An 18,209-nucleotide genomic window follows, 5' to 3' on the forward strand; every position below is an offset into this window, starting at 1 on the left:
TTACCAATTGGACGGCCATTTACGGCAGGCAAAGGCAGAGAGGAAGCAGAATTGGTGTCTTTTTCTAGTTTGAATTGCTTGTTGATTATTTGCTTGCCACATTTTAATTAACTGGATTTCGTTTCGCAGAACGAATGTGTAACAGTAAGCTCTTGGCAGCGAGCACTGCTCTGAAATATTCTATCTATGCTCCAAGGGGATTTCATTTCCACTCGGATCCCGTGTGGGGATCTTCAATGCCGAGGACTTCTTGTCGCGTGCTCAGATGAACGACAAAATCAACAACATCTTGCGCTCGCCCACCAAGCCGACCAACGGGGTGCGCCAGCGCTCCGTCTACACCAACAACCCATCGCCGGTAAGTGAAATTCCAAGCAATAACGTGAAAGTTTCTTCAATTTTCAGACATTTTGTTTTACAAAACTGCCGCATCATCGCGCTAGCAGGGTATCAACAGCGAGTTAACAGCCGCCGCAGTCTTAACAGCTCGGCAAGAGCAGCATTGCCATATCAACTCATTGCCCTCTCCTGTTATTTCAGACCTTCTTATTTTCCGTCTCGCTCTTTTCCACCATTGCTCTCTTACTTTCCGACTTTAATATTCGAATTTTCCTTCTCTATTCCCCCCCTCTTCTCTTCTCTTCTAATACTATTCAAAATAGTTTGGCTAATGCTCCATAATCTTCCACTTAAAGTTGATAAAAAATGTAAACGACTTTCATTTCGCCCGGGAGCGATACCTCTGACGAGGACTTCAAAGGACAGCTGGAAGACCCAGGACAAACTCGAGGCGAAAGTGAGTAGCGCATTGAATTGGATGGATTGTCATCCCAGTCGGTGACAGCAATCAAATCAATCACACCAGCCTCAACCTGAGTAGAGCAGGCAGGTCAAAGTGCGGCAGCCTTGGAGGATAAAGAATGGACCCCTTTTCTGACATTTGGTGATGTTTTGCGATGCAGCAAGAGGGAATTCCTACACCGATTGGGGTAAAACTTATGCTAGGTACAGCTGGCAAGGCCGATAGCTTGATCCGATTCATAAATAATATACAGCTAAGAGTACTATATGTTTGGATTCATTGGGAATCCGTGCGTGGTGATGTCTAATGCAATTTGCGTAATTGAAACCCACTCGAAAGCAATTAAATTTCCTGTGGTTGGACCACTCTCCGGCAATGAGGTTCGTTGGAGTAATTGCAATCGAGATTCCCAACTAATCTTCAGGTAAAACAATCCATAATGGATTTTTGTTCGCACTCGGCATTTATCAAGTTTGAAGTTTTAATTTGCTTTCGCCCCAACAAAAACAACTACAGAATACAGAATAACAAAAGTGTCAACACGATTATAATTGAGTTTAATTAAGCCGCAAAGTAAAGCCTCTCAGCACTTTTGTCTGTGGACCGACCAACAGAAATTTAAAATATTTGCGCTAATCCACTTGGCAACGGCCTAACAGAAATGAAAAGCTGGTGCCAGTCCAGGCCTCTTCAATGGGCCAACTTTCGGATAAAAGAGGTACGTGCCAAAGGCTTCAAATAATCGTATTTGCTGGGGCCAAAGTACGTACAATAAACTCGAAGCAATCCGAAGAGCAAAGTTGCGATCTGGAAATTTATGGATGGCGAAGGCCAAAATGTTAAGCTGCCCAAAACCCAGGCTGAACCCATTTGTTGGCCCAGCTCTGAAAATGTCACATGCTCCTCACACCCACAGCTACACCCACACCCTGTGTGGTCTGGGTCTTGGCCGTCTGGGGCCGTCTCGGCCGGATTTGTCTGCGCCAAAGTTCACTGACACTTTCATGAGTTTTCTTGCGTCGACGAAAATAGTTTTTCCACATTTCGCATTCGACCGAGTGGAAATGAAATCCCCTTGGAGCACAGATAGAATATTTCAGAGCAGTGCTCGCTGCCAAAAGCTTACTGTTACACATTCGTTCTGCGAAACGAAATCCAGTTAATTAAAATGTGGCAAGCAAATAATCAACAAGCAATTTAAACTAGAAAAAGACCACAATTCTGCTTCCTCTCTGCCTTTGCCTGCCGTAAATGGCCGTCCAATTGGTAATGGCTCGACAAAAATCCCACATTCATATTTACGAACCATAAATATGGACTCGTACTACCAAAAAAAGGAAAGGAAAAAAATAAAAGGAGGTTAACCAATTTGTTCGCTTGCGGCTGCTGTAAGTGACAACAAAAGAGGTGGTGGAGCCGGTCAAGGCATTGTAGCTTTTTACAAATGAGTTTCCGTATTTCATTCGGATTCCATGCATATTGCATTTTCTATAAATACAGTATTTGCCAACTGTTCTTTTTTATTTTCACTCTCAAACTGAGTCAATGCAGTGCGTGGGCGGAGGTGCAGATGCAGCTGCAACAGAAACAGCAACAGCATCGGGGTGGCAGCATCAGCACCGAAAATAAATTTCAAATATGTCACAAGCAAAATGAGATAGAATTTTTAGGCGAATATTCGCTGTGCCATGCTGCGTGGGCAGCGATGGCCAAATGCAGGGGAAGTCGATGCGCTCTAGCCGAAAAAGTGAAAGCCAGCATCAATCATGTGAGCAGGCGAGGGGATATAGTTGTCAATCGATTCGCAAGAAGTTCAGGGTTGCCTAATGAACTGAACCGTTCGACAATAGTTCTCTACGATCCAGACTACAAGGTGGCAAAACAATAACACTCCCCCACACACCAGACGTGCGATGTCTCAGCTAATTTTCATTGCCACAAGCGCGGACGGGCGTCCTTCAGGGCCTGCCAAATTCTAAATTTTGGCTAATTTGTCAACAGCCCCCCAGCATTATCCGCACATATCCGACAATTTGGGTAGAACCAAACATCTAACAAAAGCTGTATACATTCGCTACTTACACTATATGGATAGTACGGATTGAATTACTGGAACCATGTGTCCGCTATAGAGAGCTTAGCTTGTACATACATAAATGGGCACCTAGCACTATTATATTTTGCATGCAAATTCCAGGACACAAGTGTGTACCCTCACGTAAAGATGATGCTAGAAATCCAACTGACGAAGCAGATATGCGATACACTGCATCAGCAGTAACCCACCAAGATGAGGCTCCTCCGTGCTTAGCCGCCTCCTTTGGCACTGACACTTGGCATTTCGCAACCTTCTCGAGCCAAGGCGAGCACTTCAGAAAATTGAAACTTTCAGTTTTATGCCACCATCGAGCACACAGCACAGTACTTTTACATGGCCAAGTGCAACTCTTTTGGCTGACTTTTCAATTTTCTAATATGCTTTAAAGCTTCTGCTTGATGCTGTTGGGAGCGGCGCCTATTGCTTAATTCGATTTTGCTTGACTTTGATGCTGGCAAACTTCATTTGTCCGACTCTAAAAGCGTGAAATAGGATTAGGCCGACGGAAATGCATTCAAGCTGACTTAAATCCATTTCTAGTTGGGCAACGATACAAAGTACCAATTAATAATCTATAGGAAATCAGATTTGAGAGGAGTTAGGGAAGAGAGAGTTGCAGTGCACGCAGTTTATGGAAGAGATCCAAATTAAATTAAGACTGCCAGAAGAATTCCACAAATAGCCATGACCAGAATGAAGTTACTTTGGGCCAAAACGATGACGGGTCAATACTTTTTTCCAGGCTTGTGGATAGATCAGCGTCAGTGCGGCGCCTTAATGCAAGTCTGTGAACGAATTGTATTTGGTAAATTTTCTTTACAGGAATCCGAAAGGATCGAACAAGGTGAAAATGAGCAGTGTACGAATTAAACATTTTACCATTTAACCATTGGGTAATTTGGTAAACCATTTCTTTGTGAAGCTCAAGACTCAAGCCACGGAGTACCATTAATAATACGAAAATGTACAGTAATTAGTATCTGATCTACATCCATACAACATTGAAATGCAGCCCTGAATATCGCTCCGATTATAATCGGGAGACAGCTCTGCTTTTCACTTTGAATTCCGGTTTGAGCAGGCGACGACTTTCAGTGTGAAAATCCGAACAGTCATCCTTTCGAAAATTGTGCCAGCGAGCGGAGCTCATGTAAAGTGGAAAACTAATATATAAAAATTAAAATTCCTCTCAGAGTCGTAGTGAGAAATGTCGAACAAAATATTCTAAAACTGTATTTAGCACGCGCGTGTTCTCAAGTAAGTTCACACATATTTAAAGTGAAAAATTTCGCATTTGCCGCACACACGAACACACGCACGCACACACAAGCGCCGGTTTTGTGAACTCACTTGACGAAAAGAAAGCGAGAAGAAAAAAGTTGCCAAATCAAAATGGTCACCGAGCCGAAGTCCGTTGAGCCCAAGGTCAGCACCAAGGAGGCGCAGTGCCAGTCATCGGACTGCGACACTTCCCAGCAGGAGCCGGTCTCGCAAGTAAGCAGCCCGAAGGGCGCCCGTGTGGGGATCTTCAATGCCGAGGACTTCTTGTCGCGTGCTCAGATGAACGACAAAATCAACAACATCTTGCGCTCGCCCACCAAGCCGCCCAACGGGGTGCGCCAGCGCTCCGTCTACACCAACAACCCATCGCCGGTAAGTGAAATTCCAAGCAATAACGTGAAAGTTTATCAATTTTCAGACATTTTTTTTTACAAAACGCATCATCGCGCAAGCAGGGTATCAACAGCGAGTTAACAGCCGCCGCAGTCTTAACAGCTCGGCAACAGCAGCATTGCCACATCACCTCATTGCCCTCTCCTGTTATTTCAGACCTTCTTATTTTCCGTCTCGCTCTTTTCCACCATTGCTCTCTTACTTTCCGACTTTAATATTCGAATTTTCCTTCTCTATTCCCTCCCTCTTCTCTTCTAATACTATTCAAAATAGTTTGGTTAATTTCTATAAAAATCAAATGCAAATTGGGAAAAACGCACACACGTATGTAAATACATATATGTATGTATGTATGTATATGCATGCGTTAACAGAATGTCGACAGAATGTTAGCAACAGTTGCAAAGTCATTCGATTTCTGCGCTGCTGACACTTTCTCTCGTATCTGTCGTTTTCTCTCCTGCCGGTATTCAATTATTTTCTGGCACTTTCACTTCCTCACCTCTTCATTTCCTTCCGGATCTAACTTCCGCTACTACCTCTCGCCTTCTCATCCCCCCTTCCTTAGCAAGCAATCTTGCGTGTCGGCATGACTGGGGGGAAGCTGTCCCAACGCATGAGCAACATCTCGCTGTCCTCCGGCACGGACTCCGTGGGCCACATGGATCGCGGCAGCAGCTCCAGTCTCGCTAGCAGCGCCACCGTTGGCACCAACACCATCACCAGCGGCATTTCCAAGGAGTGCGCCAATTACCCCGTCGGCAGTCAGTCGGCCCGTCCATACGTCCAACTGCCGGGCATACACATTTCCAACCCTCCCCAGTACGGGCCAGGGAATATGCAGGAAATAGACGCTGGCAAAATGGCGCACAACGGCAAGGCACTCACAGGGCGCTACAATGCCACGCCCACCTATGGCTTCGACAACGAGCAGAACTACTGCCTGGTAAGGGGCTCCTGCATATCTGTAAATCTAGCCGATTCTATGCTCAATCTCAGAATTCCCAACAGTTGCCGTCTCCAATGCCCCCTCCACCATACGCCTTGGCACGCGTGAGCAGCACACGCAACTTCGAGCTCGAGAACCACACACCGCCGGCATGTCCCGGCTCTGGACCCATTGCCATGACGAACGGCACCATCCAGTTGCGCCTCCGCGATGGCGTGCGGTGAGTGTGGACGCCCCCAGCCCCTTGGCTCTTCTTTAAGACCGACCCCTAATGTTAATACCTTTCTTTGCATGGGGCAGCATTGACATGACTCTGGACAAGGCGGTGCGCGTGCTCAATCAGCGCAGCATGGTGGCAGTTGCTCTATCACGCAACTGCAGCAACTCGGCTTTGATCCACCCCAATGGACGCATCTTGCAGAGCGGCGCTAAAGTCGAAATAGTCAGCTACGACGGCATGAAGGGCAATAACTTTGTGTGAGTGGGAATGGCCCTTACCCCAACGTGGCATCTTTTGAATCCTTTGAATTATCTTCCCATTACAGTCGCTATGCCAAGATGTGGTACAAGGGTGTGAGCTTCACCAGCAAGGCGTGCGCTCTCATCTACCTGGTGGACACAGCCGGGACGCGCACCACAACCGACACTTTCACCGATCTGACCAAGGACTACACCCTGGCACTGTTCTATGAGTGAGTCCCCCCGGCCAAATGCATCGCTTCTTATTTGGCTAATTTCGATTTAATTCCCGAACTTCTCGCAGCGACTCGCGCCATTGTCCCTCTTATATGGCTGAAGCCCATGACGTGATTGCCAATTCAGCTTACACCTGTACCGAGGATGGCACTGAGATCTATGACATAAACGGATTTCGCATCACCCAGGCAGCCGATGGCCTGGTGAAGGTCACTCGTGTGGACAACAAGTGCTTGATTCGCACCAGTCCCGGCAATGGATCGGCCACTTTGACCACACCTCGCATCCATTGCACTGCCTCTCTGGGCAAGACCTCGCATCTGTTTGTTCGGTGAGTGTCAAACCGATGCTCTCAACCTCCCCCTCCCCCTCCCCCTCGCCCGTCATCCTGCTCTGCTAATTTCCGTTCTGTTCTGTCCTTTGTAGTCGCAATGAGAAGCGCATGCACTTCGATGGATCCTGTTTCATTGTACGCAACGCCGGACACTCCGCCGGCTTCAATGAGAACAACCTGCTCATTGTCTACTGAGCGGCGTTCGTAGTCCGGAGATAGAAACGGCGCAGTGGTAGCCCATCCCACACGCACACACTCACACATGTCAACACATTTCACCTGGAACCCATACATAGACACCTACAGCCGCACACTTGAGGGACCTTGACGTGGAGAGAGGGATTCAGTTAGGATCCCGGAATTTAGGAATATCAAAATCAATTTGGGAAATAAGTTAGAAAGCAAATATGTTCGTACAAAAACCAGCACCACACCACACCACACACACACACCTCAGCGAAGGAACTCAGCCCAGTCCTAACTGGGTTCCGATTGCTCGACATGGGCGCAATACAACCACACCACCAACCCCCAGGGAATACTAGTTGTCTTTCGTTTACCATTGCCTACATATCGTTTATCAATTCGCTTCTAGCTCTTGCTTAAGCCGGTTGTGTTTTTTTCTTTCTCCCGCATTCTCCGCCCTTTGCCTAAATATCATACAATATTGTTGTGACTTTGTTTTGATATATTATCGCATCTCTTTAATTTGATTCTACTTTGTGTTAACCACCAGTGTTTTGTTTGTAAACAAGTGTGTTCGGTCAAACTCCTTTAAGGAACAAGTATTCAAATGACCCTCGTAAAATAGAGAGCCTACGCTCACTTTTTGTATTTACTCACCATATTGTACTAAATTCACCACTGTATTCTCTCTCTTATGCCCAGTACTCAAGCACTAAGATTTGTAATAAATAGTTATTCCCTAATACTCAACTGGATCGATCGACTTTTCTCTTTCTTGTATAGACTTTAATTCGTTTGCAGAAAAAACTAACCCCCCCCCATCCGTGAATTAACATTAATGCGGAAAACGCTCCGCGTACAAACATTTTGGCGCCCAACGTGGGGCATGTGTGTTATGTTAATTCTTCTGTGAACAATTAAGCTAATCGCAATCTACAAAGGCAACAATTACAACATTCGCTCGTCTCGCAGCTGCAATCGAAAGTTCCGAAAACCGTATCAGAATTGTTCGTCTAGATCGCGGGATCGTTGTCCTCGCCTTGCTCTCGCCGTTCTCGCTTAATTTTATCATTCGCTTGTCACCCACAACGCATTCAACGGCGCTTGCATTCTCGGTTCGTTCGCTTTGCAGCTACCTGCTTTGGTCCATCGATCAACGCATTCTTTCTATTGGAATTCCACCGCTTCACTTTCGTTTTGCTTTCGTTGCCGCTGCTGGAACTTTTGCTTTTGCTTTCACCGTTGGATTTGTAGTCTAGCTGCTGCTGCTTGCTGCGTTTTTTGTTGTTGTTATTTTTGGAAGCTCTAGTTCTGTGTCAGCGTAATTACACTACACAACAAAATGACGACGCTCGAAGACTTAAAACGCCAACGGAGCAATATAAAACGAAATATAACTCGGATCAAATCTGTGGTAGATGCTAAATCGGAAACCCCGATATGCAATGATGAGCTTCGCTATCGGTTGAACATCTTAGAAACGTATTTCAAGAATGTTTTAAATGTCCAAGCTAATATTGAAGACCTTAGTCCGAATGATGAAGGACGGGCAGATTTGGAGGATACATACATAGCAATCAAGCTAGCCATAAAGGAAAAAATGGGAGGAGATCTGAACGCCAGCATTGTTGCGCCGGACTACCACCCACCGCCAGTGAAATCATCGTTACCAAGGTTGTCGCTACCCACTTTCGACGGAACATATGCAAACTATAAGAATTTCATTCACTCGTTCGAGCAAATTGTTGTGCGTGAGTCTGGATTGTCTAATATAGAAAAGTTTAATTATTTGCTGACCTGCCTCACGGGGCCGACATTAGATACAATTCAGGCATTCCAGGTTACAAGCGAAAACTATCCGAAGGCCCTAGCAAAACTCAAAAGCCGTTTTGATAATCCTACTCTTATATTTTTAGAAGGTATTGAGGCATTGTTTGCACTACAACCTGTGGAAAGGTCAAACAGTCAGCAGCTTCACAGCCTAGTGGATAAGGCATCCGCTATATTAAGCTCGCTGGAGTCCATCGGCAAACCTGAGAACATTGTTCACGCTATGGTTATATATATTATAATGGAAAAGTGTGATCAGCAAACTCGGAACAAGTGGAAGGAATCGCAGGACTACAAAACTCTGCCAACCTGGCTGGCATGCACACAGCTTTTGGAACGCCACTGTCAGTTTCTCCATTCGTCTGGAAACTCGGCTGCTACTTCGTCACAACGAAAGGCTGAATCCAATAAGTCAAATCGTCATTCTAATCACCAAATAAACTCGTCGTTTGCTATCACTAATCCGTCTTGTACACTTTGTTCTAGTTCTGGCCATAAGATCTCTAATTGCGCTCAGTTCAAGGCTATGAACAGCAACCAATGGTACGATAATGCAAAACGCCTCGGTCTCTGCATCAATTGTCTTGGAAATGGTCATAGAGTGGCGCAATGTTCATCGACTCATCGTTGCCGATCCTGTAATCGGAATCATCATTCATCTTTGCATTACTCTCAGCCGCAACAGCCACCCCAATCATCAGCAGGACAATCTTCAACTACTGAACCGGTACTCCAACCAGCGCAACCCTCCTGGCAAACGGCTCATCAAGCTGCTTTACATTCTCATATGGAGATCGCAGCAGATGATCAAATTTTGTTGGCAACAGCTATGGTTTTGGTAAAGGATGCCACAGGTGAATACAAACTCGGTAGAGCGTTGCTTGATTCATGCTCTCAGGTTAATTTTGTAACCGACTGCATTTTATGTTGATGACCTTTTGTGTGGGGCTGATGATATAGATACACTCTTCAAACTAAAAACTGAAATCACATCAACTCTCGCTCGTGGTCAGTTTCCATTATGCAAGTGGCATTCAAATCATCCAGGCGTAATGGAAGACGAATCTACCAAGGAATTAAACATTTCAGAAAACTCAGTCAGCAGCACACTCGGCTTAACTTGGCATCATCGAATAGATGCATTTAGTTTCACATTTAATTCAAAGGAAGTCTATCCCACTACCACAAAACGAACAATTTTGTCTACTGCGTCGTCGCTATTCGATCCAATCGGTCTGCTATCACCGTTAGTCATTGTGTCTAAGATCATTCTTCAGGAGTTGTGGCTTTTGAAACTCGACTGGGACGAGTCTGTCCCCCAGAATTTAAGACACGCATGGAGCAAGTGTTTGGAATCGCTGAAGTCACTGTCGTCACTAGCGGTACCTCGTTTTTGTTTGCAGCCTGATACTAGGAGCATTCAAATACATGGATTTTGCGACGCATCGATTCGGGCATACGGCTGCTGTGTTTATGTGCGCACGGAGAATTCGCTTGGACAGGTCACAGTGAAATTGTTCACTTCTAAGTCTAGAGTAGCACCAGTGAAGAAACAGGCTCTTCCGTAGCTTGAACTATGCGGCGCACATCTACTTTCTCAGTTGTTCTCAGTTCTCAGTTCTCAAAGTCAAGGCCATATTCAGTAAACACACTATCACATCTTATTTTTGGAGCGACTCACAGGTCGTATTGCATTGGTTGCAACAACACTCAGTCACCTTATCGACCTTTGTTGGAAATCGAGTGTCCGATATTCAGGATTTAACGCTATGTGCCAACACATCAAAACCCTGCTGATATTCTGTCGCGAGGCTGTAACGTGAGCGAGTTGATTAAGTCTCCATGGTTTTCGGGTCCTACGTTTCTAGTCGAAGATTCACTAAACTGGCCCGCCACTGGTGGAAAACTTGATATTGACATGGACGTGGTTAACTCGGAGAATCGGAAAAGTTCGTTTGCTGCCGTACACGAGACAAATAATATCCTCAACATCGTCGATAATATCAGCTCGTACCCCCACAGTCTGCGTCTCATTGCTTGGATGATTAGGTTCATAAGGAGATGTCGGAAGCAATCGACGTTTACCACAACCTCACCGACGCCAGATGAACTTCGTTTTGCTTCACATTGCCTTATTTGGAACATTCAACAAACTCATTTTGGGGAGGACATCCGTTTACTTCAGAAGCAAAAACCATTAAAAAGCAGCTTAAAGTTTCTTACTCCCTTATTAGAAGTCGTGAACGGATTCGAACTTATCAAGGTTGGTGGACGTTTGGAATACTCAGACCTACAAGACGGTCAAAAACATCCGTTGCTGCTGCCTAGTCAGTCAAAATTTGTATGGAACTATATTCGCCATTTGCATCTTCGGAACTATCACGCTGGACCTAAAGCCCTAGTCGCTCTCATTCGTTTTGGAGTATTGGATCGTTAACGCCAGAGACTTGGCACGTAGAATTGTTCGCTCCTGTGTACACTGCGTTCGCTAGAGACCGAAGCTGCTACAACAACTCATGGGCTCATTACCGCCTACGCGACTCGCTCCGGCTCGACCCTTTGAACGCTGTGGAGTTGACTTTTGTGGACCCATCAACACATATCTACGCATTCGAGGAAAGGGACCTACAAAAGCATACATAGCCGTGTTCGTTTGCCTTCTCACCAAGGCCGTTCACATCGAAGTAGTCTCTGATTTGTCAACAAAGGCGTTCTTAAACGCATTGAAACGGATGGGAGGTCGTCGCAAGCTGCCGACAGACATCTTCTGCGATAATGCCACTAACTTTGTAGGGGCATCGAATCAACTGCAGGAACTAAAAAAGTTTATGTTTTTTTTTTTTTTTTTTTTTTTTAAAGAGACCCAAGGCCGTCAGCCATCGGGTGCTACAGGGGGACAAACGGATGACGGGTCGGCTCGCACAACTGTGAACTCGGAACTGAGGCGCAGCCGCTCCGGTTAGTAATACCCGGTGCGGTCTGCGTCTCACACCCCCCCCCCTAGGACACAGAGGGTTGCGAGCGAACCGTCACCCGCCGTAACTGTGCACACCGGTGGAAGTGCGACTATACTCTCCCCGTGAGGGCGGCTGGAAACAGGTCCTAGCACGGTCATGTCTCTGCTATGATGCTGGCGAATGGTAGTCGGGCGGAGAGAAGAAAACTCTCAGTGAAATTACCCCAATCCAAGGTGACACTGTTATATGCCGAGGGATGCATGGCCGGGGGGTGCCCGGTCGCTAATATGCGGACTCTGGATACCTGCCGACCTCCAGTTTAAATCAGGCTTCCCGGGGCAAGCGGGCTATGCCTCGGGTGACCATCCCCTTCCCGCCTACTCGTGGGAACTACTATGCCAAATAAAAAACAAATAAAAACCAACAAAGCCGCAAAGGAGCTCGGTACTCCTCTTAAAGTACCGGAGGGACAAGCCAATCCCTCTGCACCAGCGCCTGGGAAACCGGGTCCAAAGAAGACGGGGAAGGAGACTGAGTCGGTCCACCGTCTTCAGGCAGCAGCCGCAGTGAGGGGGGGCCCGAAAAGCCAATCGGGTCCTTCCAAGTCGGGTGGCTCCAAGGGCGAAGCGGATACCGGGGTGGCTGCCAAGCAGAGCGTAATCGCGGCTGGTGAGCGCACCGGGACCGAAGAACCCATGGGAGCCCCGGCGGGCAGCGTCTCTGCACCACGGGGTGGAAAGCCGTCGTACCAGGACAGGAGACGAGCGGCTTTCATCCTGTCCAACGAAGACCCGAACTTCAAGGCGTCAGCCGAAGGAAAGGAGCAGAGGCTGTGGGCCTGCTCAATCCTTCCACTGTTCCAGCCAGCCAAAGCCGGAAAGGGCGCAGCCAAGGCCGCCAACAAGCGGCAACGCTCAGCGGAGGACCCCGCAAATCAGCCAGGCCAAGCCCAGCAAGCCAAGCGGGTGAAGACCCACCTCACGAACCGGTCGTTCGCTGAGGTGGCGAGGGGCAGGACCCTGATCGGTGTCCTGGACAGGGGCGCCGAGGACGGCCATGTCCCTCGCGATAAGTGGCACCTGGTGGAGAACGAGCTCCAGGACCGGTTCCTACTGGAACTGGAGGAGAACGGCGGACCACCGCCAAAGTGTGAGGACGCAGGGTGGCATCAAGGCAAGGTGAAAGCCATCGCCTGCCAAGACGCTCGCTCTGCGGCCCTCTACATGAAGGCGGTGGCGGCCCTAAAAGAGGTCTATCCAGGGGCGAAACTGGAGGCCGTGAAGTGGGAAGATGTCCCTAGTCGCCCGAGAGCCAGAGCGTGGGTCTCGGCTAAGCCTGCAGAGCCTGAGAAGATCCTCAGGTTACTGCAGGTCTGCAACCCCCACCTTCCTACAGCCGATTGGAAGGTGGCAAAGGTGGAGGATATCCAAGGGCAGAGGCGCCAGGTTATCCTCGTCCTAAATGAGGAATCCATTGATCTCCTCGCAAAGTCGGACGGTGTAGTGGATTATGGCTACAAGAAGGTCACCATATCCACTTACAAGTCCGATCGCAAGGGCAGGCAAGTGGAGGTCGAGCCAGACCCGGAGCTGCCGGAGATCCCGAAAGAGGGAGCCTCGTGCGAGGAAGACAACCCGGCGTCGGATGCGGCGTCCATGATGTCGGACGATATCTTGGACGACTACGCGTTCGACGAGAGCGACCTAGCCAGAGGTCTCAGCCACATCGTTGTCGGGGAGGAGCCGGAGTCCCCTGACAGCGATCTAGAAGTAACAATGGTGGAGGCGAGCCTCAGGAATGTCGTTGACGCTCCTGCAGATAAACCTCCACCATTGTAAGGCAGCATGCGCTGCTCTACTGCTCCACCTGGCCAAGGATGGAGCCGACATAGTCCTCATTCAGGAGCCCTGGATCCTCGGAAACAGGGTCTCCGGTCTGAGGACTTCTGACTACAAGCTATATGTAGCTGAAACCGCAGGTAAAATTCGTACCTGCATTCTTGCAAAAAGAGAGTTGCACCTATTTTTGCTCCCAAATTTCAGCAATGAAGACCACACCGCAGTGAGCCTCGAAGGCCAGGAGCGCTCACTGAGGATCTGCTCCGCATACATGGGGCATGAACAAACAGACCCCCCTCCACACGCGCCTCTCCGGGCTCTAATCGCAGACTGCTCGGCCAAGGACATCGGCCTAATTGTGGGGTGCGATGCCAATGCACATCACTGTCAGTGGGGAAGCACTGACACAAACGAAAGGGGTGAGTACCTTTTCAGTTACTTACTGACCACTCAGATGGTCTTACTAAACCGGGGTAGTGATCCCACCTTTATCATTAAAAACCGCAAGGAGGTCCTGGACCTCACGCTTGCCTCTCATGAGATACAGCGTAACATTGTATCCTGGAGGGTCCTGGAAGAGCACTCCTTCTCGGACCACAGGTACGTGGAAACTGTCTTCTCCTTCTCAGTACCGAAGCCAGTCCGATTCCGAAACATCAGGCGGACAAACTGGACTCGGTACTCTGATTACCTCTGTCGTGTTCTCCCTGAGCCCCCATCTGAGGAGGAGTTCTCCACGGAGGCCACGACTCGTCTTCTTAAGATCTTTACCGACGCCTGCAATAAGGCGCTCGACAAAGCATGCCCCTCTGGCAAGAACAGAGGCCGGAAGAAACCTGAATGGTGGAATCCGAAACTGGGTGAACTCCGGAAAGCCTCCCGGAGACTCTTCAATAAAGCTAAGGCTGAAAACGTTGAGCAAAACTGGGCCGAATACAAGGCCAGTCTGTCAACCTACAACAAAGAACTTAGAAAAGCCAAACGCGCCTCCTGGCGTAAGTTCTGCAGCGAAATCGAGAGTAACTCAGAAGCCTCACGCTTGCGCAGAGTTCTCTCGAAGACAACACCCACCCTGGGCTACTTGAAGAACACCGACCAGTCGTGGACTACGTCCAGCGAGGAGTCGCTAAATCTTCTCCTAAATACCCACTTCCCTGGCTGCGATGAAAACAGACCCAACTACCTCGCGCCTCCTTCTGTCGCCTCAAATGCCATCTTGGGACTGCTAAGCCAGGAAAACATTTCCTGGGCGATCAGAAGCTTTAAACCCTACAAGTCCGCGGGGCCAGACGGCATTTTCCCTGCCCAACTGATTCACGCGGGACATAAAGCCATTAACTGGCTCAAAATAATTTACGAGGGAATCTTCTCCCACGGGTGCATTCCTGACACCTGGCTTCAGACCAAAGTCGTATTCATACCCAAGGCAGGCAAGCCCTCGCACACTGCCCCAAAAGATTTCAGACCCATAAGTCTATCGTCTTTTCTTCTAAAGGCGATGGAGCGGCTCCTGGGGCTGCATCTAACGGCGTGCATTCCGTCCAGTCTGATCTCAGACTCCCAGCATGCCTATCGGAAGGGAAGATCCACCGAAACGGCCCTACACTCGATCACATCGATCATCGAAGCGTCCCTTAACTTTAAGGAGTACACCCTAGTAGCCTTCCTCGACATAGAAGGCGCCTTTAACAACATCCTTCCGACCGCCATCACGGGCGCACTGACGGATCTGGGCGTTGACTCCAGGACGGTGAGCCTGATCGATCAGATGCTACAATGCAGGACGGTTGAGGCATCACTGGGGACGTCACCGTGTACCAGATTTGTCAGCAGAGGCACACCGCAGGGCGGAGTCCTCTCGCCCCTCCTATGGAACGTGGCAGTGAACACACTGCTGCGGGAGATAGAGGGGGGTGGCTGCCGTGTGGTGGCGTACGCGGACGATGTTGCCATAGCATTCTCCGGAAAATTTCCGCAGACATTGTGTGAGTGCATGACAAGTACTCTCACGAAAATGTCGAAATGGGCAGACAAATGCGGGTTAGGCGTCAACCCGTCTAAAACGGAACTGGTGCTTTTCACTAGGAAGTACAAAGTTCCGGTACTGATTCCCCAAGACTATGTGGGGAAACGCTAGTCTTCAGCAACAACGCCAAGTATCTTGGCCTAATCCTCGATAGAAAGCTCGATTGGAAATTGAGCATAGAGGATAGAGTAAAGAAGGCCACAGTGGCCCTCTATACCTGCAGGAAAGCCATCGGACTAAAATGGGGAATGACCCCCTATATAGTTCGGTGGCTCTACACCGCCATCATACGACCAATCATGCTCTATGGAGTGGTGGTATGGTGGCCAGCCTTGGACAGAAGGACATGCCTCAATAAACTCAGCAGAGTTCAACGCATGGCAGAGCTATGCATAACTGGCGGGCTACGCACTACTCCAGGGGAAGCCCTGGATACTGTGCTGGACCTCCTCCCTGTGGATCTCATGGGAAAGAAGGTGGCAACACTTTCCGCCCTCAGAATGAGAGAAGCCAGACTGTGGAAAGCATCCGCGGTTGGGCACTCGGGAATCCTGATGAGACTCCCGCAATTACCAGAGAGGACAGATTACTGTATCCCCAGTGATCACCTCTCGACGCCCTTCCAGGTATCAATCCCATCTAGGGAGGACTGGGAGATGGGCGAACCAGGACCTGCAAATGCGGTCCACTTCTACACTGATGGCTCAAAGCTAGACGGCCGCGTGGGAGGCGGAGTCTACTGCAGCGAGCTGAACATCAGTCATTGCTTCAGGCTCCCGGATCACTGTAGTGTGTTCCAAGCGGAGGTTGAAGCCATCAAGGAGGCCATTTCGATTGTCTCCAAATTACTTCTAGATACGCACTTAGTGTGCGTCTTCTCGGACAGCCAAGCAGCTATCAAAGCTCTAGGCTCAATATCGTCGAACTCAGCGACTGTAAATGACTGCCGCAGGTCTCTGCACGAGATCGCAGAGCAGTTAGATCTCTTCCTTATATGGGTCCCCGGCCACAGGGACATCGAGGGGAATGACGCCGCCGACGAGCTAGCCAGGCAGGGTACTACGATTCCTCTCCTACCGGAGAGGGAGCAAGGAGCGATGCCCTTGGCTACCTGCAGGCTCCTAACGCACGAATTGTTCGAGCAAAATGCCAATAGGAGATGGCAGCAAACCGTTTCCTGTAAAGTCTCAAGATTGATATGGCCATATCGATCGAAGAAGCGCTCAGCAGAGCTGTATAAACTCAGCAGAGCACAGTGCTCTGCAGTTACTAGAGCCATTACGGGACACTGGCAGATCGGCACTCACGCCTCTAGACTGTCAATCCCTCATAACGACTTCTGCAGGAGTTGTCGCGACGAGGAGGAGGAGGAATCGGTCCCCCACTTCTTCTGCCACTGCCCAGCCCTTGGAAATCGTCGTCTTCGTATTCTCGGGGCCGCTTTCCTCACGGACATTTCGGACCTGTCCGTAATCAAACCAGGGACCTTGTCCAAATACATCCAAGCCACCGGATGGGACTGCCCTTAACCTGCAGAAGTATGCTCTCACGGTTCGGGCAACGCGAAGGGGCACATGCCCATGCGGCAACACAACGGACCTTTTATAGGTCCAAGTGAGCTTGGGGGCGGGAGGCTCTTATCCCCCCCCCTCCCGGCTACCGCCTTAACCTAACCTAACCTAAAGAGACCCAAGATGAAATCTATAAATTTTGCGCATCTGACTTTATTAATTTCCATTTTATTCCCCCCAGGGCACCTCATTTCGGAGGCCTTTGGGAAGCGGCAGTCAAGAGTGCAAAGGGGCTGTTAACTCGTACGCTGGCCAACACCAGGTTCGCCTTCGAAGAGTTGAGCACTGTCGTCGTCGAGATAGAATCGATCCTCAACTCGCGCCCGCTATCGCCGCTTTCGTCAGACCCAAATGACTATAGCACTCTCACGGCTGGTCATCTCTTGGTTGGCGAATCATTGCGATCACTACCTGAAAGGTCCCTCGAGAATATCAAGCTGTCAAGTATGGACCGCTACGATGCGATTACGGCCGTCAAGCAACGGTTTTGGAAGCAATGGTCTGCTGACTATGTCAACGAATTGCGATCGCGCACGAAGTGGACAGCACCCTCAACGAACCTCACCGAGGGCACGTTGGTCATCATCCATGAGGACAACCTGCCACCGCTACGCTGGAAACTAGGCCGAGTGCAGTCTACTGTGCTTGGGAAGGATGGACTTGTACGGGTGGTGCACCTCCGCACTGCAAATGGAACATGTTGCAGGCCAATACACAAGTTAGCAATTCTTCCGGTGGTTTGAAAGCAGTCCTTTCAATGGGGCCGGGATGTTCGGTCAAACTCCTTTAAGGAACAAGTATTCAAATGACCCTCGTAAAATAGAGAGCCTACGCTCACTTTTTGTATTTACTCACCATAATTGTATGAAATTCACCACTGTATTCTCTCTCTTATGCCCAGTACTCAAGCACTAAGATTTGTAATAAATAGTTATTCCCTAATACTCAACTGGATCGATCGACTTTTCTCTTTCTTGTATAGACTTTAATTCGTTTGCAGAAAAAACTAACACACCCCCATCCGTGAATTAACATTAATGCGGAAAACGCTCCGTGTACAAACAAAGTGTTTAATATAAATTCAATATTGCAACGTAACACATCGGACTCGTGCAGGCAATTTGTTATTGTTTTTTGCCCAGTCTGCTTTTCGTTATCGCTTCTTCGGTGTGCACTGTTCTCGCGCATCAGCGTTTGCATCGCCCCCCCTCTCTCGTGAGCATAAGCGGGCTTGCTCTCACTCTCTCT

The 18,209-nt window shown here is 48.8% G+C and overlaps 2 protein-coding genes across 3 annotated transcripts in view; both read left to right on the top strand.

The window, feature by feature from the left end:
* The first annotated feature begins 221 nt into the window (after positions 1-221).
* LOC117194907 overlaps positions 222-18,209 on the top strand; it is a 109,838-nt gene continuing 91,850 nt past the window's right edge. For both annotated transcript variants that reach the window (XM_033399373.1, XM_033399372.1), the window contains exon 1: positions 222-358. In XM_033399373.1, coding sequence (XP_033255264.1) covers positions 266-358 — 93 coding nt within the window. In that variant the 5' untranslated portion in view covers positions 222-265. The remainder of the gene's footprint in view (positions 359-18,209) is intronic.
* Positions 4,272-7,178, top strand: LOC117194905. Its single transcript, XM_033399370.1, has 7 exons — positions 4,272-4,553; positions 5,143-5,520; positions 5,574-5,743; positions 5,824-6,000; positions 6,069-6,215; positions 6,287-6,550; positions 6,646-7,178. Exons 1-7 carry the CDS (start codon positions 4,293-4,295, stop codon positions 6,746-6,748), a joined length of 1,500 nt encoding a protein of 499 aa, XP_033255261.1. The 5' UTR covers positions 4,272-4,292; the 3' UTR covers positions 6,749-7,178.

This window comes from Drosophila miranda (genome assembly GCF_003369915.1).
Source record: "Drosophila miranda strain MSH22 chromosome Y unlocalized genomic scaffold, D.miranda_PacBio2.1 Contig_Y4_pilon, whole genome shotgun sequence".
NCBI lineage: Eukaryota > Metazoa > Arthropoda > Insecta > Diptera > Drosophilidae > Drosophila > Drosophila miranda.

Coding starts and splice junctions, on each gene's coding strand:
- LOC117194905 (XM_033399370.1), top strand. CDS start 4,293: ATGGTCACCGAGCCGAAGTCCGTTGAGCCCAAGGTCAGCACCAAGGAG. Junction 5,744..5,823: donor CGCCTCCGCGATGGCGTGCG/GTGAGTGTGGAC, acceptor TGCATGGGGCAG/CATTGACATGACTCTGGACA. Junction 6,216..6,286: donor ACCCTGGCACTGTTCTATGA/GTGAGTCCCCCC, acceptor AACTTCTCGCAG/CGACTCGCGCCATTGTCCCT.